We start from the raw sequence: 23,489 nt of genomic DNA on the forward strand, positions 1-23,489 counted from the left end.
AATGAGCCGTGCCATGAGAAAACCAACATAATGGGTTTGCGACCAACATGGATCCAGACCAGCCTGCGCAACCGCGCAGTCTGATCAGGATTTATGTTGTTCGCTATCAGTTTCTGAACTTGTAATAGGGTTTTTTAGCGAACAACATGGATCCGGATCAGACTGCACGGATGCGCAGGCTGGTCTGGATCAATGCTGGTCGCAAACGCACTATGTTGATTTTGTCATGACACGGCTCAAATAAAGGTACTCCTCTTACAGTATGTCATGTGATAACGACTATGCTCAACTGATATACATGTATATGAAATATATTACAGAATCAATATAAAAAAATAAACACTAATATAAACAATATTTGTAAAATATAATGCAATAAACAGTAATGAACAGTTGTGATAAATATTAAATATAATGCAAGCCTTTTTGAAAGGAGCGGTAAACTAAATCAAACTGCAACATTTAATTGTTCCCAAATAATTGCATTTAAACATGATGTTAATTTGCAGTATGGTTTAAATGCTTAACGATTAATAAAATGCTTAAGTTTGAAATGTTAAGTTAAGTAAACCTGTAATGTATACAACCCTGATTGACTTATTGGCATACATGTATAAAACCCATCACACATAAACATTCTAAATGCCCTTTTTACACACTTCCGAAATACAGATGAAAAATAATTAATTAAATATCAGACAAAGTTACATCTATTTCATTGTGTTTTTATACGTTCTTTATTTTCAGCCTATCCATTCATCAATACCTCATGCAATAGTCCTGCAGACCAATAATGTCTGTAGAAGTCAATACCGGCGGCGCCGTGCCGACGACAAAAGTCGTTCGCTTACAAGCTACGCCGGAATACATTCCTACTATTACCGGAAATGTGATAATACGTGGTAAACACTCCGCCAATACAACCCTCAGTGACGACGATGATAACCAAAACAATCAAAAAAAGATATGGGGTAAAATTAAAAATGTTGCTCAAATACAAACAGAGGTTCGTAGCGAAGCTAGTGATGATGATACGCCTCGGAAGTCTGTTGGTCTTGCAGATTTTCAGCGAACTGCTAAATTATTCATTCGATCGAAGAGAGCAATCAAAAGGGTAAAGTCCCGATACAGTGGGATCGCTAGGAGAAAATTCCTCGAGAAAAGTTCATCTATTCTAAGTTTAAATGAAGTTGGAAATAAAATAGATCCGGAAATGTTTAATAACTATGATTTAAGAGATGTTCATCACAAGATGAAAAGGAAGAAACATCTAAAATTGGCTGTTTTACAACAACAGTTCTTAAATGATTTACCGATGCTGTCAGAGATGTCAGTAAAAGAGAGATTACTTCAAAAGATTCAGCTTCTGGAAAAAATAAAAAATGGAGGTCAAAGTGAAAATATCTTACGTGAAAAGGATGAACTTGAAAAAACCCAAATTACGCCTTTGATACGCCGACAAAGTCGTCTGCGGAAAAGCGTAGATCACTCAAATTGTTCTGTTGATTTGGAAAAGTGTTTACCGGCAATTCTTACATCGCAAGAAAGTTGTAATCAAATTGATCCAACGATTTCCGGTCTTACCGTAGCAGATATAGATAGAGAGCTTGCCATGTACAAGAGCCGAGACAGGATCGAGGATGACCTTAACCTTCCACAGAACCGACTGGCAAGATTTTCAGTTTTAAAGGCCAATGTTGATAAAATCAACGCTAAATTTCTTTCATTTAAAAAGGTAAATAAATCTGACAAGAGCGGTAGGGTGGACGATGCTCTGACTGAAGAAAAGAAATATTATGTTCCATCAAGGTTTACAAAAAACGGAATGGTAAGTGAATGAATGGTATTTAAGTAACTGCAGTATATTTGTTTTTCTATTATGACGGCACGTGGTTTCATCTTAGACATTATAAACAATATCACGGCAGTCGAGTTGAAACTAAGAGCTTATGGATATGAACTATTTGCAACACTTACAATTTTTTTTTCTAAAGATATACTCACATGTTTAAAGAAAGTTTAAAAGTTACTGTCACGTTTTGTAGGATGTGACGTTAATGAGATAAATTACGTTAAATTAACTACGTCTCCGTTAATCTTTTCATGATTTTATAAGAGTTGTATTATTTTTGTTTTGTTTAATCATCAGGGCGTTAGAACTTGATTGTGTAAGATCTGTCGTTAAAAAAACCTTACAATTTTTAGGGTGAGGTATAGAAATTTAAAATCTATGACAACACATAAGTTACGTTTGCATTACGTTATCATTTACAGGCACTGTTATATTTCAAAAAGTACGCAAGGTTAGTGCTGATTGTCACACAGTGGATCAGTCTTATCATGAAGTAAGTAAAATCTTCAGTCTTGACCACGCCTACTTAACATTATCTAATAATGAAAAATCGCGATTCCCGTGCACAAATGACATTGATTGTATTACTTCCTAACTGTGTAATGATTTCAATTTATGGTCAGGTTTAAAATTTCCTTATTCTATTTGTTTTACACTGTATTATACGAAGAAACTTTATTCATCTAGAGAAAGAAAACTTACTGTTTCTTATACATATTGTATCTTGTTAATTGTTGCATACGAAAACTACTGACCCCACCTTCACAAATTCATATATATATTTCAAAACCCTTTTTTGTCTGTAAACTATCTTAACTGATAGCATACTGTATCAAAGAAATAAAAAATAGGGATAGGTCGGAGAGAGAGAGTTTATATGTTATGAAATGGTGGACTGCGAATGCGGAAAATTGCTAAAAAGCAGCACTTTAAGTTTGTAAATTATGCTAAATAACTCGGAGGGTCATCCGTATATATTGTAAATTGATTCGCTTCAATTTGATTAAAGAGTTATGTGCCCCCCTTTTGAAGTGGTCTTGTAATTATGAATGTAGGAATCAATAAAATAATGGAATGAAATTTATTTCCTCACCTTCGTGAAATTGATATTCTGTACTTGTTACCTTGTATCATAATGAATATTTAAAAAAAAACTTACGACCAGTTGATATTTCACACTTGTTATTTACTTTATTCTTTGTCAAATATTGAACTTTTCAATATCCTGAATAGAAATCTACTTTTAAGAGTCTTACAGGATATTAAAATCGATTGGATAATAATATTAATCATCTAAATAAAAAGGGAACCCGTGTTTGTATACTATAAAATGTATTTGTATTATAAAACTACATTAAAGTTAAATGTTCAGGATTGCTTTGTACTCGCTGTTTTTTGTCTATATATTGAAAGTTTTTATATTCTAATTTGCTATGCAAACAAATATACATAGAGGTGTCGCGGGTCAAGTGTTTACTCAGTCATTATTAACTTCTCTAATGTCAAGTTATGACACAGCAGCCATGTTTCTCTCGTTTATCTTATCTATTCATGTTATAAGTACTTTCATGTGACACATGAATTCAGATTTTGTCTTCAAATACAATAATAAGCAAAAAAGATTTATGTAAAAAGCACTTAAAAATTATAAACTTTATGAAAGTATAAAAGTGTTTTTTGGCAACGCCTAGTCAAAATTTAACCCTAAACACGTGTTTCATTTAAAGATGTCGCATTTCAGATGTTTGAACGTAAAATCACTTAACCTTTATTTGTCTAAGTAAACATAATGTTAATGATGAGAAGGATCCCCAAGATGAATTTACTGACAAAATGGTAAAATTCGTTGCTCGATTCAATGTGCAAGAGGATACCCATACAAATAGCTCTCAATACAATAATCCTTCAATGTCTGATATTTCTCCGACCATTTCTATATATGTATAGAGTATAGAAAGCATAACTTTTCACGAAGTCTGTCCCACGTCCATTTTAACATACTTGTATAAATTATTAATACATACAAATTGTTTAAACAATCAAGGTCAAAATGATCAATATAAGTTCATTTAGTTTTAAGGAAAACCTTTTAAATTGTGAATTTTTAATGAACATTAACGCCTAAAACAGTAAATCATCAATATAATGAGTTTGTAAAACGGATTTTTATCATTGTTAAAATGTTTATTTCACAGCAAGAAGTATGACTTTGAGAAGGAATTAAAGTCGTTTGTTGACATCGCCAATGAAATAGAAGATAAAGTAATCAGCTCAACTATGTCAGAGTTTGGCCTGTCATTTGACAAGAAATTCTTCAAGGCAAATAAAGAGGTATAGATTCAACTCCGTTCTAATAATACTTCCACAGTCAAAAGACTAACTTCTAACAGAGTGCGTGACAGAAAGTTCCGTTTCATTTCAACTGATGTACTTGGTAATACAATGTTTCCGTCATTATGTTGCTTGACTGTCGGAGTGACACACTTTGGGCGGGACAATGCATTATAATCTTACCCCCATAGTTCTATGATGGCCAAATATTCTTGACGAGCATTAAATTCCGTAAAATGTCCTGCACGTGGTGAAATCATTTATAAAGATGTATTAATCGTCTATTAGACATTTGACAGTTAATATGGCCCAATATAAAGAGTTGTTGTTTGCATATATAACTTTAGAACATCTTTAGAACATCTATTTTTATTAGATTTGTACCATAAGTACATCATCGTAACATATTTACAAAATTAATACATTTACAGTATTTGTCTAAGTAAACATAATGTTAATGATGAGAGGGATCCCCAAGATGAATTTACTGACAAAATAGTAAAATTCATTGCTCGATTCAATGTGCAAGAGGATACCCATACAAATAGCTCTCAATACAATAATCCTTCAATGTCTGATATTTCTCCGACCATTTCTACATATGTATAGAGTATAGAAAGCATAACTTTTCACGAAGTCTGTCCCACGTCCATTTTAACATACTTGTATAAATTATTAATACATACAAATTGTTAAAACAATCAAGGTCAAAATGATCAATATAAGTTCATTAAGTTTTAAGGAAAACCTTTTAAATTGTGAATTTTTAATGAACATTAACGCCTAAAACAGTAAATCATTAATATAATGAGTTTGTAAAACTGATTTTTATCATTGTTAAAATGTTTATTTCACAGCAAGAAGTATGACTTTGAGAAGGAATTAAAGTCGTTTGTTGACATCGCCAATGAAATAGAAGATAAAGTGATCAGCTCAACTATGTCAGAGTTTGGCCTGTCATTTGACAAGAAATTCTTCAAGGCAAATAAAGAGGTATAGATTTAACTCCATTCTAATAATACTTCCACATTCAAAAGACTAACTTCTATGAATCAAATAATTGACAAATAATTTTAGGCTTTAAATCAATATTTGTGACAATTAATAAGTAACAAATTTAAGGCTTTCAATGCTTTACCAACTAAATGCTCTTGATTTAGAACAAAACTACATGTATAATTAAAAATTGTACCCAAATAGTTAAAATTATCCAAAATTTCAAGTCTTATACCATTGTAAAAAAATTCTTCATTACTTAATAAACCACCACGCCTCCTAAATACAACAACTTTTGTTTTATCGGTATTTACTTCTAGACTCCAAGTTTCACAATAAGTACATAAAAGCTTTAATGATTGATTTACCTCATCTGGCGATTCACCCAGAATAATCATATCATCAGCAAACAACAGCAAAATAAGTATAATGTTATCAATGGTAAAACCAGAGTCTGTATTCTGTTGTAGATATAACTCTAAGTCTTCTACAAACAGGGAAAATAACATGGGCGAAATTACCTCCCCTTGCCTTAAGCCTACAGCGTATTCAAAAAAGTCAGAATAGGTATTACACAACCTTACACAAGACTTAACTTTTTCATACATACTTTTAACAATGCGTAGCATTTTACCTCTAATTCCACTTTATAACCCGAGTCGCTAAACTAGATTACCCTTTATTAGTACAGAATACTAAAGCAATCTCATTTTATTAGAGAATAATTTCTTCATAAATTGACAGCAGCTATGTATAAAAAGTCATGATTATCCAATTTCAAATACATGTATTGTAAATATAGAACCTGATTTTACGTCTTGGGACAGAATGAAAACTGATGAATATACAAAACAGTAAGGTTTCTACGGAATTATTTTAAAAGAGTTTTAAACCATAATCCTAAAATGATTAAATAAACTACTTCAAATATAATGTGACGTTTTTTTTTCAAGGTTTACGACGTAGAAGAGTATTTGAATCTTTGTAGTATAACAATACAATATTGAATTAAGCCATGTGATACGATCAATGAATATAGAAATATTATTTTTATTCAACACTGACGCATCCTTGTATCTCATAAATTATGTATGATATCGGAGGCCAATTTTCACTATAGTGGCCGAAGTTGTTGTTTGTTTGTAAGGTTCCAGTCATATATGTCAATATATGTCATCTGATCAACACAGAGATAGTTGTTATAATGCAGTCTCATATTTATATTAAAAGGTCTTCTATGGCTGATGGTTTAAGGTCCCTGTCACGGATTATTCCTATTCACCGACGTGTATTCAAGTTCCGGTTGTAAGTCGAATTATATCATGCGAGGTTGCAATTCAGCTACCCCCAATATATGTCTTCCCGGGAGCAAGATAGTTCTTCAAACAATACTAGGATGGCTAGGATTTTCATTCATCAGTAAATTTACGAAAAACATCATGAGCTAACCTTGTATAAATCTTTATTAGTCTTCCCGGGAGCAAGATAGTTCTTCAAACAATATTAGGATGGCTAAGATTTTCATTCATCAGTAAATTTACGAAAAACATCATGTGCTAACCTTGTATAAATCTTTATTACAGATATCACTGAGTACAGAAGTACGCAAGATTTTAACAACAAGATGGTGGTCCCGAACACCCAAAATGATTAAGCAGGTACAGTTGTATCTAGTACTTTCATTATAGATAAATAAAATCTCCGTACCCTGTCTTGTGAGCCCATACATTTTAATGTGTACCTTGTCTTGCAAGCATATACAATTAAATGTATATATACCACTCCTGGGAGCCTCAACTTTCTTATGATAACACCAAGCAGACTTGTTTATATACTGTGACTTCGTAAAAAATCTTTTATTCCCTGTTATTTGAAAGTTTTTTATGTTGTTTATTTAAAATAATCAAATATGTTCGAGGTGTACATTGCTGATTGATTCAAAAAGTTTCTTTTCCCAAGTTTATTTGCTTGATATCAGAAATAAGTTTTCGTTATATTGTCTCGTTGTGTTGTAGCCATATATGATCAGATATTTTTTCTGTGTAAACATTTAACCTGACGCGTTATGAATTATTAAACTTTCACTTAAGCTTCCGCGAAGAGTCTGGATAATTTGAAAGTTTTGAAACTTGATTTTTTTACCGGTATCGTTTTTTATTTGAAACTTGGACCTCACGTTTAATTAATTCATTAATTGATTTGATCATTTGATCTCCGGACATTCAGAAATTTGTATTCGAAACAGGGGCAACTTTCAAGTGACACTTGAACCTTCCTGAAGTCGCGTTCATTTCCTCCCTATTTCTAAATACTGATTACTTGAACTTGTTTTTTTTTTCTTTAGGTTTTAAATGGTTTACAATCTTTACGATCTTTGTCGGAGTATCCCATGCAGACACAAGAAAAACTGTGCAAAGTAGCGTGGTACCAAACGTAAGTGTTTCCCAGCTTAAATATAATGGAATTTCAAGTTTGCTGAAACAATTCCATATGTTTAGAATAATCTTGTAACAATTTAATGAGTTTGTTTATGTTTAGTTAGCATAGTGTTAAACGAAATTTGAACTTTACAATAGTAACGTCTTAATATTTTTTTTTCAAATTTTCTTATTATTACATTTGTTAAGTATTTCGCTACTTTTTGGCTAAAAAATATTTAACATTGTTTATTTACAGAATAGGCCCAAAGAAACTTATCGTCAGACAAGGACATCATGCGGAATCTTTCTACTTTATTCTGTCCGGAATGGGTAAATGAATAATAAATTCAACGGAACGAAATTCCGACATTTTCTTTTCAGCTTTGTACAAATTTCCAAACATCTTATTTATGTCCTGCTGTCATTGTTTGATTATGCTTGAAAATGGACTTCCTGTTATTACATAGCTAAAGAGTAGATTTATTTCGTTCGCATGATCGTTTTCACTATTTAGAGCAAGTGTTCCATATAAGCATTAAGTCCTAACTGCAGTGTTCACTATTATATATATATATATTTCTTATAGCAAAGGGCAAGGATTTTGCTCAAACGGATTGTTCCTTAAAACCAGAAATTAGGTATAAAAGTGTTTCCATACGTAAAGTTTACATAATACATAAATAATAGTAATTTCATGATATTTAAATTTATCTTCAAGTATTGACATTTTGTTTTCTGTTATTGAAGTAGTCTATTTGATTATATTGACATGAATTATCAAATGTTTGATATAAGTATATCTATGATATTGAAGCATTTGTAAAGAAGATGTTACAAGACCCTGTCACCGGAGAAACGAAAGCCGAGGTCGCTGCAAGATTAACAAAAGGTCATAGTTTCGGGGTATGTAGTAAAATGTCTGGGATCTTTTAAAATAAGCTTAACGGGTCGCTTTCACGATCAATAGATCGAAAAATATTTCACATTGTACAATAATTCGAAATTTTCTAGTGAGTATTTTTCATAGATCTGCAAAATACATATGATTAAAATTAAAACATTATTTAAAGATAACGTTTTGAATGAATATTTAAGCATATATGTATATTTTATAAACGTGCCACATGATAGATATAATACATTTTTCTTATTTATATACAGTTTTCCTGGGAAGATGGGGTAATTTGCTCGCTTAGTTACAGTTACAAAATTATCGCATTTGGCTATATATTAGCTAAGCTTTCATTTCTTTGCTAATCGTATTCTGTCAGTATTTAGACATGCGATACGTTTTACACCTTGTCAATTTCTTCATGTCGAATCCTCTTTGAAAATAACAAAATAAACTCTTTGTTCTTTAAATGTCTTACTTATTTAAAGATGAACTTAGCTTGAACTGTTCCTCTTCTTAACAATTTAATATTTTAATAGCAAGTGCTTTTTATTTAATAGTAATCATACTTATAGTTGAAGTATTTTTCAACGTTGAAGTATTTGTTTAGATCATTTAATTGATTTGGTACTTAGTAAGTTAAGAGTATAATGATCTACTTATAAGATTAGTCAACTCATGCGACCTTTGAGTATATAGAATATCTAATGTAGTAAACAGCCTGATCCGCTTCTGTCTTGTAGTATAGAATGATTAGTTAAACTATTATGTTCATTATATTGAAATTGCAGTTGCTTTTTAAGTTATTTTGCTATGCAATATTATTTCTGTTTGTTTCTTATTCGTCGCTTTATTAAACAAAAAAATGGCCGGTGCTGATGTGATCTAATTAGTTATTGACAACTGTACACTGTTTATGATTTAACTTTTTGATAGAAAAATATGAATTATAACAGCTTATTTATCTTATATCTACCTATTAACTACTGTCAGCATTTTCATGTACTACACTTCACTTCATATTGGTCTTTTCATAATAACTTACTATTCAAAATGAAAATCGTAGTGACGCCATGACTTCAATTCTTAAAAGGCCCATTATTTTACATAGTCAAAGAAGAAAATTTAAACCAGCGCAGATTATTTTCATAATTAAAGAAAAGGCTCTTAAATAAATTAATAAAACACATTTTGTGGTCAACGTCCTATCTTTCAGGAGCAAGTACTCAAAATTCAGCATTTAATTTCAAATTATTTTTTTTACTTTATTTTCAGTTATCATGCAAGTTTAAAACAATTCTATTTTGAATATCTTTTGCTATGCTTCCTTGAGTGAACAAAACGAAGAGGGCCATAACTCGAATATTTCTTTCATTCCACTGAAGCAATTATAGAATACAATCTGTTGCATTGTTGAGGTTTTGTCAGAAACACTAGGTGGGGTGTTGCTGACCTGTTTTGTTTTATCTGCCCTTGAAAATGTCATAACAGAGCGAAAAAACAACTCACTTTCGGTGGCAGATAATTCCAAAAAGGAGGACTGTGACCCACAATGTTCTTTCTATCAATTTGTTTCAATCATGGTTCTTTTTAATCATGCAAAGTTAAAAGCACTATGGTTCCAGATTAATGATAATTTTCATGAAACTCGAAATTTTCATTAAAAAGTAATGTATGTTGAAGTGGACAAAAAGAATAATTTACATATTTCAAACGGCAATTACAATCCACGTAAAAGAGGTCAAATGTGCCAATAATATCCATTGCTGCGTTTGTCACGCGGTAAAATTATGGTGATAAACTGCTAAATTAGTCATTTATCGCAAATAACATGTAAATTCTTTCTTTAATCTACTAAGTAATTTTTTTAATCTGAAAAATATTACATTTTTAAAGTATAATTTTCTTTATGTTGGCTAATCTGGAGGCATGCAGCTTTAAAAAAAATACGCTCGTTTAAGCTAGGTCTTATACCTTACAATTTCATTATACAGGAGATAGGTTTACTGTTCGATACACTGCGTACAGCTACAGTAGAAAGTGCAACACCAATGGAATTGCTTGTAATTGGCAAGGAGGACTTTGTACGAATATTTATGAAAGCTGAAAACCCTGATGACGAGCCAGATCATATTAAATTTCTAAGGTAATCTTGAATTACAATACAACTTGTTTTTGACTGCTCGGAAGCTACTACAATAGTTTATATATTATATGAGCCGTGTCACGACAAAACCAACATAACGCTTTTGCGACCAGCATGGATCAAGACAAGCCTGCGCATCCGCGCAGTCTGACCAGGATCCATGCTGTTCGCTTAACAACACTTTTACAAGTGGAGAAACTAACAGCGCACAGCATGGATCCTGATCAGTTGTAAAATTTAATTGAACAATCGAGTTGGGTAAGTATGTGTGATATGTATTGCATTGTACATATAAAACACCCCATTGCTTTGTTTGTATTGATAAATTTGTCTTTCAACTGTTTGTTATAACAATGTTCCCATGTCTGTGCAAAATATGAAGTAAACTATTCGATTTCATTAATATTTTTAGAAAGATTCCATTTATGAAAGAATGGCCAATAGAGCTACTGAAGCTGGAACCAGGAGCATGTCTAACCCATTATTTCAAGTAAGTTTTAGTTCCATAATTATCAATTTTTATTAATAATGGACACTTTTATGTAATACGTAAAGAATTGTATATATTTCCATGGTGAATGATTTTTGTGTTTTCGTATGAACGTACTAGTAAAGTTTCATCCCGCTACAACGTCAAAATGATCATGGCAGAAAATGTGCGTGAGATATGCGAGGGCATCGCTTATATATTTCTGTTATTTTTCTCTACGAGAAACAAGTGTCAGGCTGTTTATGTTGAAACAAATCTCTCTCATGAAGTCAAACGAATGAACAGTTAGTAAATATAGAATAAAAATGATATTTTGGAACATGTTATACCTTTACTTAAATTCTAAAGCTTCCGAGTCGCTATTTAATGCTAGCTTTAATAACATAGATACTTTTTAAGATTTTGTTTTTCATTTTCTATTTAGACGAGGCAGCTTAGTAACTGATAATGACAGGCACAGTGAATGGTTATATATTGTTATGTCGGTAAGTTAAATATAGTGAATGGTTATATATTGTTATGTCGGTAAGTTAAATACAGTAAATGGTTATACATTGTTATGTCGGTAGGTTAAAGACAGTATATGGTTATACATTGTTATGTCGGTAAGTTAAAGACAGTATATGGTTATACATTGTTATGTCGGTAAGTTAAAGACAGTATATGGTTATATATTGTTATGTCGGTAAGTTAAAGACAGTATATGGTTATATATTGTTATGTCGGTAAGTTAAACACAGTGAATGGTTATATATTGTTATGTCGGTAAGTTAAACACAGTATATGGTTATATATGGCTATGTCGGTAAGTTAAACACAGTGAATGGTTAAATATTGGAATGGCGGTAAGTTAACAGAGTGAATTGGTTATATATTATTATGTCGGTAGGTTAAACACAGTGAATGCTTATATATTGTTATGTCGGTAAGTAAAATATAGTAAATGGTTATAAAAATGTATATTAAGTTTGTAAGTTAAGCATTAAATGGTTATATATTGTAATGTCGGTAAGTTAAGTTTACACAGTGTATGATTATATTCTAGTTTTATACAGCATTGTCGGTAAGTTAATGAATGGTTATATATTGTAACATAAATGTTGTAGTTGCACATATACTAATAGATAGTATACTTTCTAAATTCAGAATATTTCTCTTCATATTTAATTTATATTATAGAAAAGTCTTAAAATGACCTGATTGACTTAATTTACATTATATATCACTATTATTAAAGCAAGTGATGTACGAGCGAATGGTGATAGTCACTGTAAGATATATTTATATATCTAATTATGATTATGTTACAGGGTACTTGCGAAGTCTTGAAGAAATTGAAGAAAGTACGAGGAAGAAGTCTCAGTGAAATGAGGCCAAAATCTGACCCAATGTCAGACATAATTCTGCCAGAGTTAGGAATGCCAAATAATCGTAAGTTCATGTTAAAACATGGTTTGGTTCCCTAAAAGACACATGGCTCCGTACGTACACGTGCCAAATATTGAAGACTGGTGATATTTTATTAACAGGATCTAATGTTTTTGTGTTACCATTTATTTTTTTCCATAATTAACATATTGAAGTTTTGTTAATTGAACTTCTAAATTAATAATTGAAGAAGAGTGAAGTTATTAAAATAATTAAGTTTTTATGACTTCTCCGGTATTTCATTAGATGTTTAGTTTTGTATTGCACTATTGCTTTACAAAATATTGAGACAGATGCAGTGTATTTTAAAGTGCAAATAGCAAATAAAGAAAAGTTAAATATGTATGTTTCAGATCCGAAAATAAATACGGGTAAAAATCACACCCGGAGACGAACAATACATCCGCAAGTTTACCGAGACATGACAGATTTCTATGATTCACTGAGACGGGTAAGTAATGTAAAAAAAACTTACATAGATTACTATAATATTATATATGAAGTTTTTGTCAACAATTTTGATACTGCTAATTGCTTGTGCTCTTAACATAGTAGAAATTAAGAAATTATTATTTTCAATATTATAGGATAGTATTTAAGCTGACAGGTTGATTATTTAATAAAATTACAATGGGAAATTTGTATATAGATAAATGTATATAAGAACGCACGTTTTCTGAATGTTCTTTTAGAAATCTTATATTTATAAATGGATATACATGTATCACTTATTGTGCAAATTTGCCAATGTTGGCATTAAAAGAAAACATTATCCATTTTGATCATGAAATTATTTCTTTTCGTGAAGTGAAAAATCTTTTTTCCCCAAATATTTTTTTTAAGCATTTAAACAAATATTTATGAAGTCTATAGTTTATAATTTGATAGTCTATACATATATGTGAAGTATCAGTTTTTTGTCATGTAAGGAGAATCACAGATATTTCATAACAGTGACGTAATTTTTGCACTCGCAGAAATATGCAGCGGAAACACCAAAGCCGTCTGTAACTGAAAAAGAAATGGAAGAAGACGATTTATTTGTAGATATGCCTGATATAACGGATAAACAAACACCGAAATTGTTCCTACGCTCTCCTTCCCCGAGAAAATTTTCTGAAGCAGGCACCCCTGGTCCTAAAGTTCGATTTTTTGACGAAAAGCAAAAAACTGAAGAAGATTTTTTAAATCAAGATTTTAAGATAGTTCCTCTGGAACCCGAGCATACACGAAGACCTGTTTCTCGGGCTAGATTGGACGAGAATACGCCGAAATTAAAGAGGGACCATTTTGTAAGGGCAATTATTGGAAATAACCCATCCCTTCCCCGCCAAGCACATTCATATCCAATCACATGGAATTATAATCAGTCACGTGACATGTAACCCTCGCATGTTTGATAAATATAATCATTATACAAGTAGTTTAGTTTATTGGCAATAATTATGTTTGCATTTGACCATTTACAGAATGTAAACGTATAATATACGCTGAACATATTATCACAAAGAAAAGCGTATGATATATCAGAAACCATGTATAATATACTAAGTAATAGAAAATGAAATAGAACAGATTATCTAGCAAGTATAACGTTACTAGATCCAGTGCTTAGATAACTTATACAAAAGAACTTTGAAGACATGAATTGATTGAAAATATTTTGGTTGGAATTGACCTAAACTTTTATTCATATATGTCAACATAATTTTTATGGACAACTTTAAACAAAACGGTATTCTGACTCCACAACATTTGTACCCAAATTTTACATACTAATCTCATTTTCTCTAACTATTAACTTCAATTTGCAAATAATGAGAACGTAATCTCGTTCGAGATAATTATTGTTTTAAACTATCATTTTGCAAAAGAAGAATCAAAGGCAATAGGATTTTAGTTTACACATGGTGTTGATATTTGTTCGCCATTATTGAAGAAATTGACCTCTCATCCTAACTTTCAACAACAATAATAATTTTTTTATAATATAGATAACATTAGTTCCATACTGACGACACCAAGATGATCTGTAATAAGATTCATTCTGCTTGCACTTGTACATTTAATATCAATATTCAATTTCATATTTGTATATAAATCGATAATATGTAAATGGTCATTTTCAATGATATTAACCAAAATTTGACACTTCTTACAAATCCGACCAAGTTCATCGTAAAGAGCATAATCTATGTAAATTATTAGATTCTTTTCGTTTTTTCAAAGACATACTTTCATTTTTCCGTACATTTTTTTCAGTTCCACTTCTTATAATAATTTGATAAGGCATCTTTGAGGATCTGTTGTAATTAAAACTACACTATACTATACTAAAACTATATCCGGAAACAATTTATATTTTGACAGATATTTAACAAAAATTTGTTTAGAAATGAAATCCAAATTTGTTTTGTCATATTGGGGGAGTAAAATGCAGATGTTAAAATGACTCTCCTTGTTTAAAGCCCAAAGAGACATCAAACAAATCAGACATTTGCATACAACTTGACATTTTTACAGAGATTTGTTGGAATATATGCATTTAATCATAAGCTAATGCCAGATTTAAGCAGCTTCATTCACATCACATCTGTAATGTTTTCCCGCCAAAAAAATCTAACATCGGCCAATATCGTAGCAAATCGGTTTTTTTTCCGTAACGAATTTTTTTCAAAATCTTGGGCATTATATTATTTACAATCACTGATCATTTATCGCTTTGTACTAAATTCCGGTATAAAAATATTAAAAATTATTGAATACTGAAGATTGTCAACAATTTATTTGGCGGGATTCAAGCATTACAGTAAGAGTATCTTAACATAATCAAACGCTTCTTGATAATAAATACACATCATAATTTAGCTTTCTTTGATAAAGCTTCTTAATAAAATATGAAGAAGAAAAATGGCAGCAGTTGTAGAACACTCATCTCGAAAACCATGCTGACTATTGATATTTGTTTTCTTGTTCCCACCATTTATTGATACGATTTCAAAATGTCAACGAAAAATGATTTCCTCTAACGTATACTATTATAACATTGATTATTTCATCATAATCGTCTCCTTTTTACCAAATCACCATTTTACACCATACATTTAGGTATTAACATATATCATACATCAAGATATTTGAGACTTATGGCAGATAATTTTATTAAATTCCTCCTGCTTATTATTATTACAGGGCATTGAGTGAAAATGTTACTCGGAAATGGCCCGAATATTCATTTATGTCAAAACACACAAATTATGAATATTAATGTAACCCCCAATTATTGTAACATAACTAAACTACATGTATGTTTAATTCTATAAATACAATTAAAATTACATTTAACACTTTCTTAATTAACAGACCATTTCATTGCAAAGAGTAAAAAGTCTCTAAAATGATGGGATATAATATTGTGATCAGATATAATTTATCTATGGTTATCATTCTGGAAATGTAGAAACAATACATGTTGTTCATTTCCACTACAGATTGTTACCTTAAAATGTGTTACAAATTAGATATAGAACACTAATAGAAATTTTAGACAAACTACAAGGAATACAATACGCTTCATTTATAGTGATTGGCATCGGCGTTTTCGTTGTTTACAAATAACAAAATAAGCGTTTAGAAACGATAAATCATTTATAATAACATTTTATTTGTCGTCATTAAAGGTTATACCCAAATCATGTCATATTTCAGGGATACATATGGAAACCAGTTGCTAACAATGTAATAATTCTTGTGTTTAAATGTCGTACACTTAAATGCTTTGCTTTGCACATTTTGTTGCTAATTAATTAATCTCATTTTGATTATCCTAAAATGTTTGTACAGTTGTATACGTTTAGTTATTTCTTTTTCCGCTTTTTAACATGTATTTACTTATATATTGATGTTAGCTTGAAAACAATCATTTCAGTTTTAGTGTACAAACATTTCTAAGTTTGCTTTTGTGCTTTGTAAAAACTGCTTCGAGAAAAAAGAAAGAACTACTAGTGGTTTACATGTTTATGTCAGAGGCTTTAAAGTAAAAAATTTCAACTTGAGACACAAAAAGGACTAAATAAATACACGTATTGACCGACTAGGGTTTTAATTATTTTATAGCCTATTTGCAACAATTTTATTGTTTACCAACTAGTTCTGTATTTTTAATATGGTATGCAATGTAACAATATCTCTTTGATCTAATAAATGTCTAGCCAGAGTTATCGGTCCTAAAACTTCTGTAACAGAGAATAATGAACGACAACTCCTGGTAAAAATTGAATATAAAGTCACTCTAAAAGATTATCTTTTTATATCGTTTGTGATTAGATAAAAAAGCCATCAAACGGTGAACATTTTTAAAACAAAATTAATTTTAATAATAAGTTGTGCAAATTTCAAAACTCGGCTTTTTAGAAAACTTTCTTAAGTATATCTTTTTATTAGTTCTTACATCTGTAGTTTTTACTTGAATAGTTGTTATTTGAGACTTTCCTTTTTACGTATTCATCAGAGTCTTGTGAAGCTATTTATCTGTGTCACAATTCTATGAGCTAACAAAAATACATCTAAGTTCCGTAAATAAATGTTTTAACAAAATGATTGAAAATTATTATATAGAACCAAACAAATTTAGAAACATATTTAAAAAGCGCTAAAACGCGCGTCTGTCTGTTTAATGTTACCCAGGGTTCCGTGCTGTTATACTGCTTCCTGTTTTTTTTTACCTCACGTGTTTTTGTGGCGCTAATTTCAGCGACTTCCGTCACGTGAGAAGTTAAGATCCTCCTACAGACCGAAGTCACTGGACGATGACGTATTTAAAGCTAACCACAATGGTTCCGATGACGTCTTTGTACAAGTGGAACTCCTGTATCCGAAACAGTGCTTTGTAAGATGACGCATGTTTTTGAACTTATGTTCTTCTATTTGAATCTACTTGTTAAGAGTTTAGAGTACATCTGTTTATTTAAAATAGATAAATACAAGTAAATAAATAAATAAATAAATAAATAAATAAAAGTCTTGCACGACGTCATTTGTATTTTTTGCCTAAAAGGAAGTGGACGAAATTTACATTACTAAAAGTTAACTCCAACAAGTAATAATGTGTTCTCAAAGAAAGTATATGAAATATTTGCCTCACTATAACTTTACTCCAAATAGTATCATTTTGTTCTAAAAAGGTAAGTATATGAATTTTGCCTTTAGTCCAAAGTGAATGGCATTTTGAGATTGGAATGGAAATATTTTTCATATTCTCACGATTTATTTGTACAGGGTTTAAACACGTTAAAATATGTGATGGAAGCAGACGATGATGTGTTTGATGTCGGTGCAGACGACACACCAATATTGTCACTGGTAATTTTAAACTATCTTTTTTATTATGCTCCTATTGGTGCTAAAACTACAGATATTGTGGACTCATAACTGTTTAAAAAAGCTAACAGTTGTTAATTTACATGTGCTTTAATGATTTAAAGGATTCACTTCTTTAAAAAAAGAAGATATTTTGCATTGATAACGTCATGCTGCCGGTCTGTTTTGGCTAGTTCGTTGCCATAGTAAAATGCATTTCAAGTAAAGAATACGTAGGTTTTCTTATTTAATGTAAAAAAACAAAAGCTATATACACGCTAATCATATTTTATTGAACATACAAATGGTTTCAGGTAAGCAGAGGCGCAGAGGTGATAATGTTATCAAAGAAAGTTTTCTTGAAATATGCGGATCAGCGATGCAAAATTCAAGTTCGAGATCAGATAAAAGTGTACCCGTCCGAGGACGTCATGCAAAACAATATGCAACGAGAAGCCGACTGGAGTCTTTACAAGGAAACGCTACTTAACCAATACATTGAGAAGAAATTGAAACACGAGCATCCAAGGTCAAAATCAAACCTGTATTAACTGACACGTGTTTTGAGTTTGAGACATGCTGTGACATCACATTCATATTTCATTAAAATGATTCCATGACAAATAAAAAACACAGTATAATTTCATTCATAATAAATCAAGAAGGGTACTGTAAAGCTAAAAAACAACACAACAAAACAGCCTAATATATTACTATAAAAAGGTTATATTTTTAGGGTTTTTTTACATGTTGGATCGTAAGTTATAGACATATCAATTGTGTGAAAATGGTTTCATATCCGATCATATACTATTAACTTTCATGCCATAATAATATTTCGAGAGTTAAGTATACATGTACATAGTTCATTATCAGTGTGAATGTTCTCACTAGTTTTTCCTCCTTCTTTTCACGTGTATGCACATTGGAGCTTACGTGTAAACGAAATGCTCTCTTGACAATTGCTCGTTGCTGAAAGACAATTACTGGTGACGCCAGTGGGATATCATGAAATTGTAGGTTGAAAAATTATTGTTTTAATGTAACACATTTAAAATTGTTTTCCATTATTTGTTTATACATGTACAATCAGTGGTTTTAAAGACGTTTTCGGGAGTTTTTATAGAGACATTTTGGCAAAATCAAAACTGCATCATAGAATTTCTGTGTCTCTTTATTTATGTTATCATATCCTTACAACATGCCAAATTTAAAGAAATTCAATTGAACAGTTTTATTTCTGCCTATATGAATACTCCCGAAAAGGTCCTTAAGTTTTTTTTGGAGGACGTCATTCAAACTTCTTTATGATACAGGCTTTGAATGTTTAACAAAAGTTTGAGAAGTGCATTCAAACTTTTTATATACATGTATATGCATGCTGTAAGTTTCCATACGAATGACGTCATTTCAAACATTCATATTATATTAGATCTATAATTATGCTCTTGATATCCTAAGGACGTCTTTCAAACTAGATCTATAAACATATTCTGCAAGTGCAGGTTCTTATAAATGACGTCGTTCAAACATTTCTGCGATTATGGTGAAACCATACTTAAAAAAGACGTAATTCTATTGGTGTCTGTGTTTTTAAGGAATTTACAATATGGATTAGCTTATACGTTATTTATAACTAGATCTACGTATACGATTTAAAAGACGGCGACATTTCAATGTATTAAGAAAGTCTGTAATATCGGAGGGAGCTATCATTATGAAATTTCCCTGTTTTACAGGAGCTGTGGCCAATCCCCAGATTTGTCAAGAATAAATGAGTCTAAAACAAAATCAGATGCCAAAAAAATTTCGATATGTGAGCTCGAGGAAGCTGATATTATAGCTCATTTTGCGTCATTACGAGAACGGGCATCTATATCTGAAATATAAATATATACTTACAATAGGGTTGGATTGTCGTGAAGCTATATACATGTATATATCAGCAAAAACGTTGAGTGAACGGTTGATTTGACTGATTACTGCAGCTGATTCCATGATGGTTTTCTTTTATGTAAGCGTTGCGTTTATATGGAATTTATTTTAATGTCAGATCGATTTAAATGGTTCCATAATTGGGTTGGTAAAAATCAAAGGTGACAATTGTTTAAACCATCTCGTATTTTTGAATATCCAAGCCTATATACATGTGCTAAATTAGAGACTTTTTAATTGTGCTAAGTCTTTACTTACTGAAAATATGTATGGTGATTAGATGAACATTTTGTATTATCTTTTATGTTGATTTGTTTGATATAAAATAAATTGGGAAGTCCCTGTTGATTGGTGATTTGAGATGATAGGGCTATTTTGTGTGATTGAAGCTAGTAGGGTATTGACCAGACATACCTTAATAGGAAACAATATTTCTATATTGGGTATGTAAGCATTGGTGTTTGATTATATTTTTACCCGTAAATTCATTTTAAATATGTATCAAAATAAACCAGTTCCTATACAAAATTGGTATTGCAAATCATTTTACGTGAGTAACGTCTTAGGGCAAGTGTTAGGATCAATCATCACACAGTGTTTAAGTTGCCTGCAGGTTATTTATGAATATCTTATAATTATTTTATTCATGCTTCGGTTATCACATGTATATAGTGCATTTCTGAAACATTTATACATGTTTTTGTTATTTATGTGTGCACGGCATTTACGAGTATTACAGATTTTACATGTACTCTTTTAAAATATATTTTTTACGTTTTAAAGTTATGTATGTATGTTTTTATTTGTTTTGTATGACATTGAAATAAAGTATTATTTTTGTTTAAAAAGGTGATTTCTGGTTTTTGCCAATTCATATATGCGATTTTTACAATAATTAACTTTAGAATCGTTTCAACTATATAAAATGAACAACACAACACAAAACAACGCTTACAAAAACGCACAAAAAAATCTTGCCAAACCCCCACCCAATTCCCTAAAGTAAAAGCGACAAGAGCACTTCTCGGTTTTGATTTTAAATAAAGGAAACCAAAAAATTTGTCATTGCGGGTACCTATTTCCTATAAAACATAACGGTTGCGGTTAAAATATTACTCGTAGGTCGAGGTCATGTTGTTTTAAAACAGTCTATATTTAGCACTGGTTGGCATTTTGTTCAGCAGAACACCAAGAGTATTTTTGTATTTTTTTAAATGAGGAGATGTTGTTAAAAGGTTTTCTGTCGTTAGCTTTTGTGGCCATTGTGTTCAACATTTAGTAACTTTAGAGTGTTTTACCACTTTTTAGAGGAATAAACCACTCTTGACCATGCCCGGGAAAGGGTTTATTCAAAAAATTTCCAGCCCCGTATCAAAACTTGGTAACGTTCCAATAAATGAGATTTAAATGTGAGTGTACATCATAAGTTAATATAACAAACACATAAACTTATTTTTTATACCGTTTATTTAGAAAGGATAAATCATTAACAATATTACAAAAGATGTATGTTGATAGAACAGCAATATTCTCGATCAAACATCTTACAACATACAAACAAAACATGTCATGAAAATTGAGGACCAATAGATTGGCCACACTCCTATAATTAAGAAATATCTCTTTTTCAAAGTTATAAGTCTTCAAAAGCTTTGTTTATTTGTTAATTGTTTCCAGAATGATGTTACATAATTAAGAAACTCTATCTATAAACTGCTAGTAGAAATCTGATCATTTTTTGTTCTGTAGGTAAATATCGTTTCTGTCCAAATGTAACATGAGCCGCGTCATGACAAAACCAACATAATGGGTTTGCGACCAGCATGGATCCAGACCAGCCTGCGCATCCGCGCAGACTGATCAGGATCCATGCTGTTCGCTATCAGTTTCTCTACTTGTAATAGAGTTGGTAAGCGAACAGCATGGATCCTGATCAGACTGCGCGGATGCGCAGGCTGGTCTGGATCCATGCTGGTCGCAAACCCATTATGTTGGTTTTGTCATGACACGGCTCATATTATTTAACAAGAGAACCACAATGGTCCTTAACCACTCACCCGAGGTTACCTGACTTTTGCTAAATCTTTAAAAAAAAAAATTCTCCTTTTTTGGTTATTCATAGCCTTGTTGGGATGTAAACACGTAAATATAATCACATACAATTAGGAGATTTACTTTTTAAAGTAAAGAAACTATACTGATAGCAATCAGTATATTAATACAAACAACAAACAAACAAGACGTATGGACAAGGGTTTGCAAAACAAAAGTAACAAAGTCATAAATGGAAGGCAACAAAACTTCATGCCTCTCAATAGAATAACAAAAAAAAAATTATTCATTCTTTCCAAACAAATAAATTATTAATTTTTAAAATAAAATCATATTTAAAACCTTTTTAAACTAGAGGATGCTTTTGTAAAAAAGCGCATGTCTCCCCCACTGCTGAGAATAACTGTGAATGGAAACAGGAATGGAAATGGAGATAAAAGAACAGAGTATATAAAACCAGACAACTGATATATCACTGATATATATCAATAATAGTTAAATGTCCTCACTGATAAGAACTCTAGTTATCATCCGGAAAATGAGAAAATGACCAATGGTCACTGTGACCTTAACCTTTGACCTACTGACCCCATAAACAAGAGGGATCATCTGCTCAATAAGACCCAATCATCCTATGAAGTTTGAGGGGTTGTAGGTCTAAAAGGAACTCTAGTTATCATCCGGAAAGGAGAAATTAACCAACGGTCGCTGTGACCTTGACCTTTGACCTACTGACCATTAAAACAATAGGATCATTTGATTAATAAGACCAATCATCCTATGAAGTTTGAGGGTTGTAGGTCAAAAGGAACTCTAGTTATCATCCGGAAATGAGAAATTGACCAACGGTCACTGTGACCTTTGACCTTTGACCTACTCTGACCCCAAAAACAATAGGGATCATCTGCTCTATAAAGACCAATCATCCTATGAAGTTTGAGGGCTGTAGGTCAAAAGGAACTCTAGTTATCATCCGGAAACGAGAAATTGACCAACGGTCACTGTGACCTTGACCTTTGAACTACTGACCCCAAAAAAACAATAGGGATCATCTGCTCAATAAGACCAATCAACCTATGAAGTTTGAGGTCTGTAGGTCTAAAGGAACTCTAGTTATCATCCGGAAACGAAGAAATTGACCAACGGTCAGTGTGACCTGACTTTGACCTACTGACCCAAAAACAATAGGGATCATCAGCTCTATAAGACCAATCATCCTATGAAGTTTGAGGGCTGTAGGTCAAAAGGAACTCAAGTTATTCATCCGGAAAACGAGAAATTGACCAAACAACGTCACTGTGACCTTGACCTTGACCTACTGACCCCCCAAAAACAATAGGATCATCTGCTCAATAAGACCAATTCATCCTATGAAGTTTGAGAGCTGTAAGTCAAAAGGAACTCTAGTTATCGTCCGGAAACGAGAAATTGACCAACGGTCACTGTGACCTTGACCTTTGACCTACTGACCCCAAAAACAATAGGGATCATCTGCTCAATAAGACCATTCATCCTATGAAGTTTGAGAGCTGTAGGTCAAAAGGAACTCTAGTTATCGTCCGGAAACGAAGAATGGACGGACGGACTGA

At 31.5% G+C, this 23,489-nt stretch overlaps 1 protein-coding gene across 1 annotated transcript; it reads left to right on the plus strand.

Annotated features, from left to right (window-relative positions):
- The first annotated feature begins 741 nt into the window (after positions 1-741).
- LOC132726600 (uncharacterized) lies at positions 742-18,621 on the plus strand. Its single transcript, XM_060711936.1, has 17 exons — positions 742-1,828; positions 2,275-2,345; positions 4,048-4,183; positions 6,763-6,837; positions 7,524-7,612; positions 7,856-7,929; positions 8,414-8,502; positions 8,761-8,778; positions 10,486-10,637; positions 11,050-11,127; positions 11,552-11,612; positions 12,438-12,558; positions 12,909-13,006; positions 13,533-13,847; positions 17,309-17,443; positions 17,833-17,916; positions 18,228-18,621. Exons 1-17 carry the CDS (start codon positions 794-796, stop codon positions 18,462-18,464), a joined length of 2,868 nt encoding a protein of 955 aa, XP_060567919.1. The 5' UTR covers positions 742-793; the 3' UTR covers positions 18,465-18,621.
- The last annotated feature ends 4,868 nt before the right edge of the window (positions 18,622-23,489 follow it).

The sequence above is a fragment of the Ruditapes philippinarum genome, unplaced genomic scaffold (assembly GCF_026571515.1).
Source record: "Ruditapes philippinarum isolate M1 unplaced genomic scaffold, ASM2657151v2 ctg1765_1_1_1_1, whole genome shotgun sequence".
Lineage (NCBI taxonomy): Eukaryota > Metazoa > Mollusca > Bivalvia > Venerida > Veneridae > Ruditapes > Ruditapes philippinarum.